This window comes from Mixophyes fleayi, chromosome 1 (genome assembly GCF_038048845.1).
Source record: "Mixophyes fleayi isolate aMixFle1 chromosome 1, aMixFle1.hap1, whole genome shotgun sequence".
Taxonomy (NCBI): domain Eukaryota; kingdom Metazoa; phylum Chordata; class Amphibia; order Anura; family Limnodynastidae; genus Mixophyes; species Mixophyes fleayi.
The window spans coordinates 50,082,663-50,101,606 of record NC_134402.1 but is presented as its reverse complement, the minus strand read 5'-3'; the positions used below and the strand labels follow the sequence as shown (position 1 = coordinate 50,101,606).

At 39.2% G+C, this 18,944-nt stretch overlaps 1 protein-coding gene across 1 annotated transcript in view; it reads left to right on the top strand.

Moving 5' to 3' along the window:
- Positions 1 to 2,266: 2,266 nt before the first annotated feature.
- SEPSECS (Sep (O-phosphoserine) tRNA:Sec (selenocysteine) tRNA synthase) overlaps positions 2,267 to 18,944 on the top strand; it is a 29,834-nt gene continuing 13,156 nt past the window's right edge. The window contains exons 1-7 of the mRNA XM_075194748.1: positions 2,267 to 2,486; positions 4,153 to 4,307; positions 7,229 to 7,347; positions 7,437 to 7,595; positions 8,485 to 8,638; positions 11,675 to 11,777; positions 13,927 to 14,148. Of these exons, the coding sequence (XP_075050849.1) occupies positions 2,373 to 2,486; positions 4,153 to 4,307; positions 7,229 to 7,347; positions 7,437 to 7,595; positions 8,485 to 8,638; positions 11,675 to 11,777; positions 13,927 to 14,148 (1,026 nt within the window). The 5' untranslated portion in view covers positions 2,267 to 2,372. The remainder of the gene's footprint in view (positions 2,487 to 4,152; positions 4,308 to 7,228; positions 7,348 to 7,436; positions 7,596 to 8,484; positions 8,639 to 11,674; positions 11,778 to 13,926; positions 14,149 to 18,944) is intronic.

Sequence of the window (18,944 nt, the reverse complement as noted above, 5' to 3'; positions counted from 1 at the left end):
TTTAAGTATTTATTTCAGACAATTCCAGTCTAAGTCCTAAGGAATATCTTTCAACAAATTCAGTTTTATCTGGATAATAAAATACCTAGACTGAAATTTCCGCTCGTTAGTTTAATTAGTGATGGTGAAAGGGGTCTCCTAGATCTCACTAAATAATGTGATGCTTCTAATTCAAGCCACCTTGTGGTTTCACCATCCCCACCCATCCAGTACTAGATGGCATCAACTACAGTGGAGTGATTCCTTTAGCATCAATTGTATTGTAGGCATTCCCCAAACTCACTAGAAATATGAGCTTGGAGACCCTATCATTAATTTCTTCCAAACTCTGATTACACTACATTAGGAAATTTAAACGAAAGTCATTTATCTAATGTGGGCCAATACCGATTTTTCCTCAGGCTCTTCTTCTTTATAAACCATTCTTGGGAGATTGATAGGGGTCCTAAATTAGTATATGATTTAATCAATGGTGCAAGTTGGAGTTTGTATGTTCTCCCTGTGTTTGCGTGGGTTTCCTCCGGGTGCTCCGGTTTCCTCCCACACTCAAAAAACATACTGGTAGGTTAATTGACTGCTATCAAAAATTTACCCTAGTCTCTGTCTGTCTGTGAGTGTGTCTCTATATTAGGGAATTTAGACTGCAAGCTCCAATGGGGCAGGGACTGCTGTGAATGAGTTCTCTGTACAGCGCTGCGGAATTAGTGGCGCTATATAAATAAATGATGATGATGAAGTTGGATATTCTTGGGTTCCCAATAGAAATTTTCAGTGAAATGTTCCATCTTTCTCTCGTTTTTGTAGAAGGTGTGGGCCATATAGTGGTTAAGTCCTACAAATTATTTTTTTTTGTAAAGTAATTCACATAGCACAAAAAAATATAGTGATTGAACATGGAGTTTGGAAACAGGGCCGTAACTAGGGGTGTGCGATAGGGGGCGACCACCTAGGGCGCAAGCACTGAAGGGGGTACAATTTAAGAATGTTTTAGGTTCATTTAGTTAAAATTGAGGACTAGGGGGGAGGCATTTGTCTTTCCCAGGCGCTAGATTTCTAAGTTACGGCTCTGTGGAAGTATATATATTGAATTCAATTGGTTTAGTTTGTGAAGGTTTATCTTGAAATATGATTGGATTAATGACACAAAGACCTTTAAGAGACACTTAAAAGGACAACCAAGAAATGGATTCCCCATCAGGAAAAAGACAATTGCTGAAATTGGTCGATTGAACAGCCAGTGGAGTGACCTGCCAGATTTCCAATAAGCATAGAGGGTGACAGGAGCTGGTCTCAGAACGTTCTACAACAAATATACTGTTATACACCTATCCTTAGGGGACTCTGGTAGACTATCTACACAGGAGCAGTTTTAATCTCTATTTTAAACATAACATTTTAATTTTCTTGTTACTGCATTGCTTGTGAAAAATAAATTGTTCAAAATGTTAATGCACCAGGAGCTGGTCTCTTTTCCTTTAGGATTATATTTCCTATGACGATTTTTAGTAATTTAAAGGCATAAAATTGTAAAGACCTACTGGGAATTAATGGATCATTCTGAGACCAACATGTGTGTCTGATGTTTAATGAAGAAAACTTCAGCTCACTGTAAGAATGGGTTTCATGAAGCTTTCTCAATACTCAACTTTTCTAAACATCACCCTTGTCCATTTTTTTTTTTCATCCATCCCGTTAGAACTGCATAAATTAGTTTCTTTTGCCAACTACTTTATTTTCTATCGCTGTTCAATACCAACTACATTTCCAGAGTTGAGACACATAGTATAACGTTGCTTCTGCCCTAATGTGGAAAATGTAAACTTCTTAAAGACGCTTCAAAATAACTATGCGAGGTCCCTGCAGTGGCCATTTATTATTTTGTTGCACATTTGTGCCGGTTACTGTCGAGTAATTGCTAAGTTACATTTAGTAATTGATTTCTAAAGCGTGGCCTGCACTGTAAACTATTGCATTTTGTACCCCACCAGCAAATTAAGAAAATAAAACACCCTCGTTTCTTTCCACCCAACACAACACAACCCAACCCACGCAGCAGCACTGACACAGTCATTATTAAGACGACGCGTGTTCGCGCTCCCCTTTTTATAGACGTTACTGTTCACGTGATCTTCTGTCATAAGCTCCTCCCAAGCGAGGGCGTGGTTTACCTGGCTGCTGAGCAGACTCTGTCTACTCTAAACGGACACTTGCCTTTCATTGTCACAACCGGATTGGTTCAGGATGGGAAGGCAAACCACGGGCCCGCTTTTGATTGGCTAGAGTCTGCATAGTGGGAGGAGCTAGACATGGCTGTGTCACGCTGTGCCTAAGGGCCCTGAGTTGCCAATTGTGTATATTCTTAACTCGCTGCCATGAACGGCGATAGCTTCACCGCCGGAGAGCAAATAGTCTCACCGGCTTATATCCGCCAGGGGAAGGAGGCCCGACGCAGCCACGAGCAGCTCATTAGATTGCTGCTGGAGAAGGTAAGTGACAATCTGTGCGGGGGAGGATAGCGAAGCCTGTCACGTGACAGCCAATTCCAAAGCATCATGGGAATTGTAGTACTCAAAATGATCTGGTGTTTGTTGCAGTGTGCTGTGTATTTAAAATAAGATATGTAGTGAGTCCTAGTTTTAGTGGAGCTACAAGCATGTATTTCCAAACAGAGGCTGCTATGGGATGAAGGGACATGTAGTGACAGCAGAATAGAACTAAGCAATATTTACAACCCTTGTATCCAATGTTAATGACAAGTTAATTATTTCTAACCCTTTTTGCAGAGCTATTATGATGGTCTTTCAACATAGCACAATTTAATAGTTGTAGCATTGTCAAAAGTAATATATAAATTATGAATTGTGTGTAAAGTTGGGTACACGCTAATGCAATTATTGTACAGATCACACGATTCACGACCATTTGTTCAGATATTTCAAGATCATGTTTTATCGTATCAAAACACATTGTATCTGTTGATTTGGTTATCTAAACTTCCTAAAAATCCTGATCAAAGATGGAACAATGTCGGACAAATGTGTAAGTGTGTGCGCAGCAGTGCAGGCAGATAATATATGTAGAGTGTGTACAGAGTCATGATATTTTCAGCAGATGGTTATGAGAGCTGAAGATCACAGATCTGTTGGTAAGTCGTGTTAGGCGTGTATGCATGAATCGGCATGCTCATCGGGACTTTCAGTCGTTAGTAGAGTTGATATAGAAGTAAGATTGCATAAGTGTGTACCCAGCTTAAGAGGTTGACAACCCTTCACTTTATCAAACCCATAAATTAGGTACTATTGTTGGGAATAGTAGAAATTAACTGATGCCCCTAATTTACTTGGTTGGTGGATGAACCTTTGTCTTTGTTTACTTATTGTCTGTAAATTTGCTGACGTTTAACAACCTTGAAATGAAGCAAATGTATATATGAACTGCATATTGCACAATTGGGTGTGCAGTGACAAAGCTGTGAGTACACATTGGGCACTGACTAACGTGCAACAGGCTCTGCTTTTGACATTTAGGGCTAGATTTACTAAGCTGCGGGTTTGGAAAAGTGGGGATGTTGCCTATAGCAACCAATCAGATTCTAGCTGTCATTTTGTAGAAGGTACTAAATAAATGAAAGCTAGAATCTGATTGGCTGCTATAGGCAACATCCCCACTTTTTCAAACCCGCAGCTTAGTAAATCTAGCCCTTAGAATGTTCATATGTAAAGAGTATTCTGTTCTATTCACAAATGTATGATTGTACAGATATGAGCTCTGTTATTTGAACTGCTCAGGGTTTTTTGGGTCGAGATCTTAATATTTTCTTTCTCCCAATTAATTCCTAATGTGAAATAATGAATTACAATAAAAAAAATATATATTTCTGAATGTAATTGATCCACATTCTAAAAACCTGAGTTTTTGGCATCCCAGCCCTATCTCTCCTTACCCCCACTCTAAGGATTTTATCATGTAGGTTTTTTGCACCTCTGTGTAGATATGCATAACATAAAGGAGAAAACAACATTTTAAAAACTAAATGAATACTTTTGTAATTGGGGCCCATAAACTTCATCATGCTTTGAATTGTTGTTTTGTTTTTTAAATGATTAATCTATATAATTTCCATGTAATGTTTTGCTCTTTTTCCCAATTCAGGGAAAATGCCCACAGGATGCTTGGGATGAGAGCACAATTGAACTCTTCCTTCATGAGTTAGCGGTGATGGACAGCAATAATTTCCTCAGTAATTGTGGCGTTGGGGAGAGAGAAGGAAGAGTTGCATCTGGCATGGTTTCCCGTCGGCATTATCGGTATTCGTCTTTTATAATCCTACAGTATGTAAAGTTACCTGTAGAGAAGCAAGTGGCCGTCAAGCTTGTAACTTTATCTGATCGCCAAACTTATATTTAATGGATATGTCCATTTTGGTAGACATGTTTTTAATAAATCAATGTAATTGACCTATTGGGGTAGATTTATCAAACCATCTAAATAGGAAAAAGGTGGAGCCCATACCAACCAATCAGATTCTAGCTGTCATTTATATGGTACAGTCTAGAAAATGATAGCTAGAACCTGAATGGTTGCTATGGGCAACAACTCCAATTTTCCTTTTTCATACTTCCCAACTGTCCCGATTTATTCGGGACTGTCCCGATTTGAGGGCTATATCCCACCATACTGATCGGGAATACTTTGTCCCACAGGTGGAACGGTTGGTCATGTTCACTGCTGTTCTTCATGGCAGAGAAGCAGTGAATGAGTGCGCATGGTAATGAAGGTGTTTGGAGGGGAGGAGAGAATGGGGCAATTTATCTCTTCAAAAGTGCTAGGCATGCCCCATGTCCTAATGCCTCCTACACAAATGATAGTAGGAATGGTTTTTAGAAGGTTTGATAAATCTACCCCATTGTGTCTATTTCCTAATAACTACTGCCGCCTTTTAGCATTTCTTAGATATACTCTAGGGTTCATCTTGGATACACCCTGCTAGAAAGCGCATAAAATCTGCAGCTTGCTCTGTTTTCAGGATGGATAGTTCTCTCCAGAAGTAGACGTAACCTCCACTGTTACAACATCAATTGGATTGAAATGTATAAAAATCTATTTCCGCTGTACATTTCAAACCTACTGATGTCCATCTTAAGATAAAATAGCCTGCAAAATATCTTCAGTTTAAGGCTCATGTTGTTATATAGACTCTACTAGAGAATGCATCTAACAAACGATGGGATTTAGATTTTGAAATATACACCCCTTAGGTCAATTTGATTTATTGTAGTGATCACATTTCCACTGAATGTGGGTTACTGTAGTATAAAACATATGTGGTCTATATTATAGGTTTCTCTTGGCAAGTGTGTTATTATTTATTCGAGATACTGTTGCATATTAAAATTGGTTTTAGATTGATTTTATATATTTAGAGTATATCACAAGGTCTATTAGTCTTTTGGTTTGGTTTATGGAGTAATGTGATGTGTTTTAATAAAGTGATATTTTTGTAAGTGCAACCCAGGTGTTTGTGTCATTCTGCCATATTCCTCATATGTGTGTATATATATATTTTTTACTATTGCATGTTATAATTTGGCACCCCCTATTGTCTTATTTTCTCTGTTTTGTACTGGCTGACTATGAACTGTGGTGATTTCCCTGAAATTAATGTTGTCCATTTATAGGACACAGTTTATTTTAAACTAGCATTAACATGGGTGCTTTTTAAGGACAGCATAAAGGGCGTTTCTCCTTTTGCCAGTATTAGTTGCATATTATCCCTGACGGTTATTGTATAACTTATATAGCTGTACTGGTATGATGTTTTTCTTGTACAAAATTACTACATTATTGGTATACTGTGGATAATGAGCCTGTCTTTCTAATACTGTGATACACATAGGTTGGTTTGATATTTTCACATAAACTTGCACTGTTGCGGAACCATATTTTGTTTAGTCCATCATCATCATCATCATTTATTTATATAGCGCCAACATATTCCGTAGCGCTTTACAATTGGGGACAAACATAATAAACTAATGAACAAACTGGGTAAAACAGACAAAGAGTGGCCATTTCCTCCAGGATACAGTTGTATTTCATAATCCTCATCCACTAAGCCACTGTGCAGCCCACAATTCCAATATGACAGTCTTAACTTCTCAACTGTGAAGAAAAGTTGGTGTATATTATAGTGTTAAATGTACCATTTGTGTTCATTTCCTGAAATATTTATTTAAAGTGGACTTGACACCTACACCCAGTGGAGGCAGCCATTTTGTGGGCAGTATGCAGATATAAATTCGCTAGGAACTAGTGACATCACTGAGGCACTGCTTGATTAATATTCATAAGGTCTGACTTACATTTATGAGGCACAGGTTCCTAGTTAATTGATAGGCTACATTCTCATGAATATTCGTTCAGCCAGCAACTTTCAGTATGTGTATAGGAGGCAGTTTCACTCTAAAGTATTGATCATATTATTTCTGCTGCAGAGTAGTTGACTGTGGTCTGCACTTCGCCTCTACAGACCACCAAATCTGTTTTCAGACCACTTTTTGGTATTATTTTGTCAGTCATGATCATCTAGGTGTCAGGCGGAGATTAATGATAGTGCATGGGAGAGCCACTACATACAGGATCCATATATTCTAAGTGGCCAAGTGCCTACCAATTTGACACCAATCGAATCCTTGGGTGACCATATTTATGGTCCTGTCTGATGAAATTATATTTGTTTAGTCAAATTGTTATCTAACTTTTGATATTTTTAGACTGCTCGTGTAGCAATGACATGCTAATTTGATTACATCAACATGTTCGAGTCTCTGTCCCGGTGGGAACCACAAAGTGACGCCTTTAAGATTAAATGTTTTCGTTTGAAAGTAGTGCTGTAGAAGAAAAACAATGGGCTTGAGTCATTACCAGTGAGAGAGTGACATTACATTTATCCTAGTAGATGAAAAAGTTAATTGTGCCTTGCCTTGTTTTTAGGCTTTCATGGAGATCTCGGCCTCCTGCTAACAAAAGAAATACATGGCCTATTGTGTATTGGTAGTTAGGGGTGCACTCTCTTAGTATTAAGATGGTCTGTTCCACTATCTTCCTTCTTCATTTCTTTGTTACCCTGTTGCTACCGAATTGATCCCTAGCAGGAAGTTACATTATATTATAACTAACTTTTTACCAAGGATTTCAAGTAACTTTTTTTTTTTTCAATTGTCTGTAGCCTTATACATGGAATTGGAAGATCAGGAGATATATCTGCAGTACAGCCAAAAGCGGCGGGCTCCAGTCTTCTAAACAAACTAACAAATTCCCTAGTGCTGGACATTCTAAAGATTACAGGCAGGTGGATTCATAATCTACTCTTCCACTCTTGTAGAAACACAATGCAGCGACAAATGATTCATTGTAACGTTGACTTCTCATTACAGGTGTGCGAATGGCAACAAGCTGCTTTGTGGTTCCCATGGCTACTGGAATGAGTTTAACCCTTTGCTTTCTTACACTCCGACATAAAAGGCCAAAGGCAAAATACATAATTTGGCCAAGGATAGACCAGAAGTCTTGCTTCAAATCTATGATTACTGCAGGTGACACATGATGTTTTGTTTTAACACATAACAAGTATTACTTTAGTCTCTTATATTTGAAATAATGGCTTTCCTCTAACTGGATTGGATTCAGAATATTGCATGCACTTAACTGAAGGTAGATATGCCTTGCATTTTAAAGCAGGCCGACACTTTTGCCTTGCACCTTTGCAGAACCAATGGCTGATATCCATTGACTAAAGCCCCTATCAGATCAGGTTCTCTAAGAGCTCTCCTGATTTTTAACATGAATAAAGTTTTGATTTTGCACTAAAATCTCTTGGATGTTCCTGTAACTGACCATCTTTCTTTTTTTATCTTGTGCACTAAGTACCTAAGATTTCTGTTGCTCGAATGATGAAGGGGATAATTAAATGCTAAATTTCATTTTTGGTGGCATTTCATAGGTTAAACATAAATGCTAAATATTACTTCGTACACTTAGCAGCATGTTATCCATGCATGTTAAAAGCCCGGCTCAACGGGAGCTAGGGATCGTGGCAGACATCAGGAAATTCACCTGACTCCTGCCACATCAGCCATTTCTCATGCAAGCTGTGTGTTGTCCAGGATTGCAGCAGATGTCAGGGGATCTGCTAGATTTGTCAGATCACCCTGATCCCAGGTAACTAATATTCTGTATTTAGGTTTAACTTGTGCAACACCACCAAAAACTGAATTATCATTTGGACATGGAATCCACTACTACTATACGTTTTTCTCTGCCATATGCATTGTCATACTGCCCTTGGTTTGTAAGAATGCCGTACCGAGATATCGCCACTTGCTGCATGATAATCCTTGTTTCAAGTCAAATGTAGCAGTATAATATTTTGGTGTAAAATTTCAGTTCTATCTCTTACAATCCTTTATGCTATCTCTTATTAAGGTTTTGAGCCAATAGTGATTGAGAATGTGCTGGAAGGGGATGAATTACGCACTGATCTGAATAGTGTAGAATCTAGAATCCATGAACTCGGAGCTGAGAACATCCTGTGTGTTCACTCTACGACATCCTGCTTCGCTCCTCGTGTGCCGGACAGGTATTGTCTACACAGTAACCTCTACAAACCTTGGTACAAGTTCATTGTAGAGATTTGGGTTTATAGTGAAAACACGTCCCTAACTGTTGAGTTGCACCTTCGTTTTGTCTTTCATTTTCTTCTTTTGATTGATCAGGTAAATAATTGCAGTTGGTAAAATGTGTATAATATAGAAATATATCTTTTATTATTATTATTATTTTTCATAATGCTCTAAACATTAAGGGCATGTCATGGCACAAGCACATTCCATACGATGACATGAAATAGAAGGTAGAGATGGCCCTGCCCATATGAGCTTACAATCTAAGAGGTATGGAGAACGTTTGATACATAGGATAGAGGAAGAACAATTGTAGCTGCAGATGGGGGAAGTGCATAAGGCAGCATTATCAGCCACCAATCGTGAAGCCGTCATTAGTGACTGGCATTTCTGTACAGCTAGCGTTGGTGTGGCATGGTTAAAACGAGGAAAGACAGCGGAAGGCAGAGATATGAATCGTGAACCAGTCACTGTATAAATCTTAAAACCATCACCTGCTGGCAACTATTACTGTCCTTCACCATTTATTTTACCTGAACCTTTTTCTGGTTCTAGTGAAGGCTTTAGCTTTTGTCCTGCATGGTACTATTGTGGGTATCCACCAGCTTGGGGTAGCTATGTGCCAGTGGATGTTCTCTAGTATCCTGCTCACTGCTGAGATCAGAACCTGGGCCCTAGTTCTCCATGTTCTGTGGCAGCTGCTGCCACCAATGGGGCACTGGAGATCACCAAAGGAGGAACATAGATCGCAACAGCAATGATAGTTGAACTCACTGGGTCCAGAAGTTGAACTGAGATGGTATTTATTAGATCTTCTAAACATCCCTGTCCTTGGAGTGATTAAACTCCTCCACAGTCCTGTACTTAATTACCCACTGCCTCCTCAACGTTCTAATTGGTTTTGTATTTGTGAGAAGATGTTTAGGACACAGAGCTGATCTAAAGCAAAGCCATCGCTAATTGTCGTCCATATGACCCATCTTATTATTATTATTATTATTATTATTATTATCGATTATTTGTTAGGCGCCACAAGGTTTCCGCAGCGCCGTACACGGCACAAACAGTACACTATACAGGGTAAAACAATACAGAACAATAAACACAAAGTACCAGAACTTCAGAAACTCCAGGCAGGCAAATACTGTAAAGACAGAGCGGAAGAACAGGTGTGGAGACAGGAGGGGAGAGGGGCCCTGCTCATACGAGCTTACATCCTAAGGGAGGGTAAACAAAATCAGGCACAAGAGGGAGCCAGTGAAGCAAAGGGGAGAGAAGAGGAGCCAGGGGAGAAACAGAAGAGGTGAGAGGTGAGGTTAAGTGGATGGTTGGTAGGCCTTAAGGAACAGGTGAGTTTTAAGTGCCCGCTTGAAGGAGCATCTTATTGCTACATTCAGAAATGTTGTAATCAAGCAGACAAACATTAACTTGTTTAACCTGCTCTCGACTGGTCACATTGCATTTACATTGGTCTGGAGGCTCTATGTCTCGAACCCAATGTATAGTTACTCCCGATTGCACCTCCATTATTGGCACAAGGGTTACCAGTAATTCCCATGGGGTTGGGAAAAATGAGCGGTAGCAAATCATATCAGATCTCTCCTATCTGGATCTAATAACAGCTGATGTAACATCCAAGTAACACTGGATTAAGTAGTGTTAGTGTGCAGGGAGTTCTCTTAGAGCTGCTCCTCACTATTGCATTTATCTGCAGGGCTGCTTTAGCCACATTTGAGTGACCAGGCCCTTATTGTAATTGTTATAATCTAGATTGAGTACTAACAGCGCTCCTGAGATCTGCCTCCCAATATGTACACACTTGAAAAGGGTTCCCTCTTTTCTACATATATCAACAATACTAAACACATCAATGGTGTACATACATAAGGCGCCAATCTTTAACCGCAGCAGAGTGCCTTATCTCTGCTGCGGTTAAAGATTGGCACCTTATTGTAATTGGCCTACGTCAGACCGCTCCCCTTCCGCCAGATGCGCACAAGTCTGCATTGGAGTGGGTTTTCTTTTCAGGAATGCGCAGGACGAATTTGCACAACATACGCTACGTAAATGAGTTTATTCAATTCTACATCAGGGGCTTATGTCCATCACATTGTAAAATGTGAAATTTCATTTGATTATGAAGGGTGAAAACCATGCTATCTTGAATTGTTTAAATAAAAAGTCCTTCAGTAGCTGTTGCAGCCTAATAAAAGGGTTACAGCTGTGAGTGTGAACTCTTTAGCCATTGTTTTATACCGGCTTTATGTGTTTCCCAATTAGCCTCCCCCTATGTGTATGTCAACCCTTGTCCCTGTAGCTAATTGCCTCTCATTATCATGTATTACTATTATTAATCTAGATGCATCCCATCCACACCTTATGTACCAAGCTTGCTATTGCCCTTTGCACTGTAATGCAGGACTATTTGGTTAGCATACAGTGTATATGTGTATGTATATGTATATATATATATATATATATATATATATATATATATATATATATATATATATATATATATATATCTGGGCTTTATAAAACCCATTCCAGCACTCCCAGCATTTTCTATGCGTTCACGTGTGAGTAATGGGCCAGCATTGTACTGTGCAGGAGCCCAGCTGGCCATCACTGCCCACTCCCGAAAGGGATTCTCTGGCACCATCATGTAAAAACATGTGTACTGGGGGTGGGGGGGTCTGGAGCATACCTGCTCCTTTACAGCAACTATATAACTTCCTTACATAAAGTCTGATGAGAAAAGTATAATGATAAAAACTTCCACCATCTGCTGCATTTTCATTACCATGTATTAGACACTCCAGGGGACTGTTGGCAAATTTTAGCTGGGGGGGGGGGCTCTTAGGGGTGCCGCTTAGGCAGTCTATGTTGCATGTTTTTGTTGGTATTTTATTAAAGAATACCTTATGGCTTAAAACTAATAATATATAATTTATGCAAATCTGTCATTAGTTCACTGTTTGTGCTCTGTTTAGGCTAGAGGAATTGGCAGTGATCTGTGCCAAGTATGATATTCCACACATAGTCAATAATGCCTACGGTGTTCAGTCTTCAAAGTGTATGCATCTTATCCAGCAGGTAATGTGACTAAAGTATATCCTTTTATTTTAGCTCTCCAATATCTGTGTGTGAGCACATATTTCTTACACCCAATGCAGCCAGCCATTGTGTGGGCTGAAGTTACGTTCATGAGACTACAGGTTATCAGTTCACTAGGATCCAATCACTTCCTTGTAGAGAGTATAGGTTTATCCTGCAAAACTGCTGCTTACCCTTGTGTATTAGACAGTATGGGTACACTAAGGTTTATTTGTTACATGTGAGTGTCCTATCTGTTTAATTTTTTGCTATGTTTATAATAACCAACCAAAAGATTTCTGCGGTTATATTTTAGAAGTATAAATTTTATAAATAAATTATATTAATATACATAGTAAGAGAGAGCACATTTTTGATAACTCATCCACTTTCCTAAAGGGTGACTCCATGTAGCCTAATTAAAATCATTATACTGCTTACCAAAACTTACTGGAATAGCTCTTGATACTAGAAATAGCCCTTCTGTCTGATATTACCTGTTGCTGCTATTTGACGGGTAAGATGTGAATATCTGACTCTCCTTAGTAACATGTCACCACGGAAACAATTAGACAACAACAGTTCACAGAGGAAATCGATTATATTCAGTCTATGTCAAATGGCAGCATCAGTCTTATTCTCCGCTTATCTGTCAAATAGCAGCAACATTGAATTTTACTGCCAAATTCAGACTGTAGTTCTATTTCGAATATTTGGAGTCATTCCAGTAAATTGTAGTTATTAGTATAATTATTTTATTTATGCAACAAACAAACTAGCCAAGCAGCAGGATCACTGTCCAGTTTGGCCACATGTAACTGGCCAAACTGAAGGGGATTCTTCTTTTCGGCCCATCATGTCAAGTGAATAGAATCACATCCGGCGTGACTGGGGTCTGTCACTGTGGGCAGAAGATAACTGCAAATACAGGCCAATAGCTGTCACCCTCATCCACGTATAACAACTGGACCAATAACGATCCAACTTTACCGGTTTTATGTGACACAGTACAATAGTTGGATGTTTTCCTACATCAGCTGTCTTTTGTGAGTGTGGCTACCATTGTGTTTTTTAACAGGTATTTTGGTCAAAATAATTAAAAAAATACAAATTGCATTTCGGACAGAGGATGTCACTTTATAATATAAATAAAGAGACTATATGTGACCTTGTAGCCAGTATATTGAAATTGCATTAAAGATGGACTGTCATCTTAAACCAGGGCATCCCATGTGCATTTAAGACATACTATGTAGTCTTTAACGAGTATACCCAAAGTGTTGTTAACATATATTTTGTGCACAGTATTTTGTACAGTTTTAGCCATTGATGAAGTTCAATGAGGTCATTTAAATCTATTCAGTTATCCACTAAATGATAAGTTTTTGAGAATACTTAGGTATTTTCATCAAGCCTGATACATTCATTTACAAGAAAATAAAACAATAACATGAATTATGATCAATAACAAGTAGAGTTCTTGAACTGGTTTCATATAGTGCTGCGTTTGACAATCTTCCTGCATCCCTTCCACAATCAACTAAGCGCCAATGTTATTAAAGACAAAACCCATCGGCAAACCGCTGCTTAGTAAATATACCCCACAGTCTGTGCCTCCATCTCTCTCCTCCCATCATGACCCTGGCCTTGTCACATGCAGCCCTGTCCTCACATATGTAATCGCACATGTGGACGGGTCACTCCCTCCCATAGGGTCATCACACTCCTCTCCCGCTGCAGTATTCACTTCAATCATCTGATTGGCTACAGATTAGTCTATCCCCGCCCACTTCAAAACTGAGAGCATCCCAGACCGTTAGAAGATTGAATACAATAACTCTGACCCTAGGCAGACACACATTTAATAACGGTTCAATATCATAGAGAAGAAAGAGGATTTAGGCACATACAGTTTGCCTCTTCCTATTCCCTTCTTCCCTGTTAACCCTTTTATACCTTTCATAAACCCTTTTGGCATTTCCCTCTTTCTCCCTATACTTCTGTACAACAATCTCTTTATAGCTTTCCTTCAGAGTCTTTTTGTCTTCCTACATAACAAACTGTAACACGTTATTGGACATTTTGCTGCATTGAAAAATGTTATGAAAGCCATTGCGATTAAATGATTTCTTTATTTCTGTTTGTCCAGGGTGCTTGCAAGGGCAGAATTGATGCTTTTGTGCAGAGCTTAGACAAGAATTTCATGGTTCCAGTAGGTGGCGCTGTTATCGCTGGTTTTAACAATTCTTTTATTGAAGAAATTAGTAAAATGTACCCAGGGAGAGCATCTGCCTCTCCATCTCTGGATGTCCTAATAACACTGCTGTCACTCGGTGCAAGTGGATATAAGAATCTCTTGACAGAAAGGAAGGTAAGCTGTTCTGCTAGAGAAAAAAAATGTTTTAAGTCTGAAGAGGTTAGTTGAAGTTTGTATAAATGTCAATCTGTAAATAGTGGTAGGTTTAACCCTTTAGCTGCTGTGACTTCTAATGTCTTCAAAGTAGTCTTCCATTGCTTTGTGGCTCCTATAAAGACTAGGGGCCTGATTCATTAAGGATCTTAACTTGAGAAACTTCTTATTTCAGTCTCCTGGACAAAACCATGTTACAATGCAAGGGGTGCAAATTAGTATTCTGTTTTGCACATAAGTTAAATACTGACTGTTTTTTCATGTAGCACACAAATATCACTTTTAAATAAGCTATCAAGTATTTGTGTGCTACATGAAAAAACAGGCAGTATTTAACTTATGTGCAAAACAGAATGTTAATTTGCACCCCTTGCATTGTAACATGGTTTTGTCCAGGAGACTGAAATAAGAAGTTTCTCAAGTTAAGATCCTTAATGAATCAGGCCCTAGGACAATAAGTTCTTTTGATTATTCCGATGAACACTCACACGTGATCTATTAAGATGCCATATAGTGGCATGTAGTAAAAAGAAAAACATCTTTTTTTATACGCCAAGAAATTTGTGGAACATGTCTGCACAATTCTAAATGTATAGGTACAGCTTTGGTGTTTGGTTTGTTTTTTTGTTGGTGGGGGGGGGGGGTGGGGGGTTTTCATGTCTGGATGTAAAAGCTGAATGTGTGAGTAAACCCTTTCAGAGGGCCTGTCAGATGGTGTTTAATTAACCAGATTGTATAGGAAGTTAATTCAGGGAATAAAATAACCCCCCCCCATCCCATCACTCATCCATACATGCTAATCATTCCGTCTCCCCACCTCCCTGTACTGTGTGAACATGTACTAGACCATTGAGAGGCACTCATGAGGAATGGGAACTCCATTCATAGCAAAGGAGGTGGGATATATTGATTAAAGTTTATATCTAACATCCATGCTTATTCCAATAAGCAAATAGTATATTCCTCTTTCTTTCTAATGCCTGTCTTGTGTATAGGTGAAGATGGAAATTGATTCAGCTGTCTTAGTTTAAAAGAAGACCTCTTTGTGAAGATGGTAGTTGACATTGAATTCAAAATGTCAAGGTTTAATATATAGTGAAGTAGACAAAGGTGTCCTCTTGCTGAGCTGTGATGCAGTGGATCGCCATTGTCTTGCAGTGACAACCTATCTGTCCTTCCGACTGAAATGGAATGTTAAGGTAATGAGTAATTTTACTGCTCGTTGTTCCCTCCAACCCTCCTTGTTCAGCAAGCTGTGGTTACCAGTGGTGGTCTATCTGGGACACTACAGACCATTATCATGGGAGCATGACACGTATTAGGAGGGTGTTTCGTTGTTATATTTTTAATGTGACTGCTGTCATCACTGTAAGAGATGTTACCTAGCCCTCTTATAAGTTGATGGCAAGGACTGAATGAACGAATGAATTAATTGGAAAAAACATATAAATATGTTGTGTGTGTCCCCCTCTTCTATATTACCAGAGTCCAGCATCTACTAAGGCTGCCTGGGGGTAAGGGGTTCTTTTGAAGGAATATCAAATAGCATCTCATTTTAGTAGACCACAAGGTACCTGCTGACCTTTGTTCTATATAGTCAATAGAAGCCTTGAACTCGCTCTTCATATCCTCTTGATGAAGTAATACAGTGCGAAAGTTATTTCAAATGCACCCCTGCACCAACCGTAATACATATTTTGTTTCAAGTATCTTGATACACAGTATTTTTAGCTTTCTGTTTAAAAATAAATATCCCTCCCACCCTGTTTTCTGCCTATCGACTCTTCTCTAGGCTCTGATTTGGTGGAAAGATTCAATTTCAGAGATACCTCCCACCACTTCTCATGTACTTGGTTGAGAGCTGGCAGAACGCCTGGACAGCAGTAACTAGTTAGTAAGATATCAAGCTTTGTCGGGTTTCCATATCCGCTATCCGTGTCTTCTGCTCATCGCTAAATGCCAGTGGGGGTACGCTCACCAGACATCATGACTCTTACCCACTTATCACAGGGCTGTCAATTGTTTTATAAGTTTACTGATGAAGAGGATCTATAGTGGCAATGGCCTCTCTTTACACCAAAGCCTTGTTATAGAGAGATGGATGTGTCACCTTGCGCTCAAACACATTAGTGAGTGGGTGTATGGAATAGAGTTGAATGAAATGAAATGCTCCCCTGAGAGAGAGGATGGTGGGAGTGATCAGGGAAACAAATCAATGTGAAATAACAGTACACGACATGTAATAACAATATGAATAGAGTCAATGGTGATATTGATGAAATTGAGTCCACAGTACATAAAATCAGAATGATAACTTCAGTGAGGATGTAGGTGTCTATAGAAGGTTTGTAGATGGTATGCTGCTGTATGGCAGCATGGACAGCGTTGGAGAAAAGGTGGAGATGTGTCTCCCACGTAACGGCGATATATTGCAATTACCCTTTGGAGGGTAGTTAAGTCGCATGTAACTACCATGGGTGGTTCAATCCTGCGTCTGGTGCCCGATGGTTTCTCCCAACGTGGTGTGCTTGTGGGAGGTTGCCCGTGGTGGAAGTTTAGAACGATGCCACCGTGGGGTTGCAGGGGGCTGCGATCGTCTGAATGTCTAAGGAGGCACTGCTCGCTTTGTGCCCTTGTATGCTGTGTGAAGCGCCTGAATGATCCGCGCATGTGCAGTATACGCGGGAAAGAAGGAGGAAAACTACATAGTGAAGTGCTGCGGGGGATTTATTCTCAATGCAGAAGAACAACCGCACCTACATTAGATTGGTGAATAAACGGCATATAGTACAAGGTGTAGGAGATGTGGTGTCTCCGACGCATTTCGTCCGTATCACGCACTTTCTCAAGCCTTGTTTTAAATGTTAGATGCAGTCCTATTTCGGAACATTGTAAAGGTGAAGGATTGACTTGTTTCAAGCCTTGCGGGCATCACAATCTCACATTTATATAGCACTGGAAACAAAGTAGGGAATGCCCGTTAGTAGGGATGAGTGATGCTTCTGTAAGTTGAAATGCCTTTAAGAATCTGCTCATTCGATAGGCAGATGCAGCACTGACCTTCTCTTGTGATTATCCTTGAAACCTATATAGTATTATATTGAGAATCAATTGCAATAAAAAATACAAAGGATAATTTGTTTTTATATTTCTTCAATCCAATGTAACCTAAACCTCTGCAGCACCTTCTACCATTTGACATTGATTTATTTTGCAGATTTTTACAACCAAAATATAAAACCCTACTGCTTGGTATGCAGGAGTACTGTGCACTTTAGATTTTTCAGAATTTGCCAATTGTTCATCACAAAAGAGGTGTACAAATTGAGTTAAATATAGTACATAAAAATCAATGCAGTTGCCATCTCATTTCTCTGAATCCTTGAACTACGTGTTTGCTTGGGGTGCTATTAAGTTCCCCATAGACATAGCTCTAGAAAATAGCCTGTTATTGATTTGACCCCTACAAAAAAAAATGCTCCAAGCCCAGAAGCGCTATTAATCTCTTCTGCATTAAATTGAATCCCCATCTGTATGTGTGAGACTAAACTGGATGCATGTTTGTTAAAGAAGCGAGGGAGACGGAAAGTTATTTTTACAGCTAAAAGTTAGAAAAAATTCTCAGTGACTGATATGGTGACTTGAGAGATATTCCCTTCCTTTGATAAAAGCCTGATATGTAATGTATTTTATAGATGGGTAGGAATAAATACGACCATATTATTATTAATTTATTAGGCGCCACCAATTCTGAAGCGCCAGATACAGAAGCAAGTAACAAATAGATGAAGGTAATACATATAAGTAGCATAGGTGAGTGTGAGTAATGATATGGGGACTTACACAGAGTGCAGCAAAAGATGGGAGTACGAGACAGTAGACAAATGTGGGACAATAGTTAAAGAGGACCCTGCCCATGAGAGCTTACATTCTAGAGGTAGGGGTGGTGAGAGACAGTAAGACCAACTGGGAGAAAATGGAGATGGCAGACGAGGAAGAGGAGATGATGGATAGAATGGTTAGGTGGTGGTAGGATAGGTGAGCTTGAAAAGGTGAGTTTTGAGTGAGCGCTGGAAGGACTGAAGGTCAGATCTCAATCATCATCACCAGTTATTTATATAGGGCCACTAATTCCGCAGCGCTGTACAGAGAACTCACTCACATCAGTCCCTGTCCCATTGGGGCTTACAGTCTAAATTCCCTAACACACACACACACACACAGACTAGGGTCAATCTCCAGTCAGCCGAAGGAGAAATCAAAATGATTACTTTATCTGATTAAACGTAGCTTATTATTAATTTGCCCTATCAAGATATACATCACTGATAACAAAGGGCTGTCGCTCCGTATGCCAATCACCCCATTACATCTTCTCCTTAACAAACTTTTTAAATGACTACAGATATTGTATGTATTTATTTTTTCATTTAAGATTCTTTCCTATCTAAGGTTTACAACTCCTTCTCATCTAAGGTTTAAACTGTAAATCAAACATGCAATACAGATTAAAGCATAGTCATTATCCCTTGTAGAATAACAACACTCAATGAGCCTGATTCATTATGGAAAGTAAAGCAAAAAAAAAAGGAGTAACTTTGTCAAAGCCAAGTTACATTGGAGGGGAAGGTAAATTTAAAGTATGAGGACAGATTTATAGATTGGGTAGGACATGTCCTAGATCAACCATAAATTTCAGTGTAAACATAAAGCTATCAAGTATTTGTGAGCTACATGAAACAATAGCCAGTATTTAG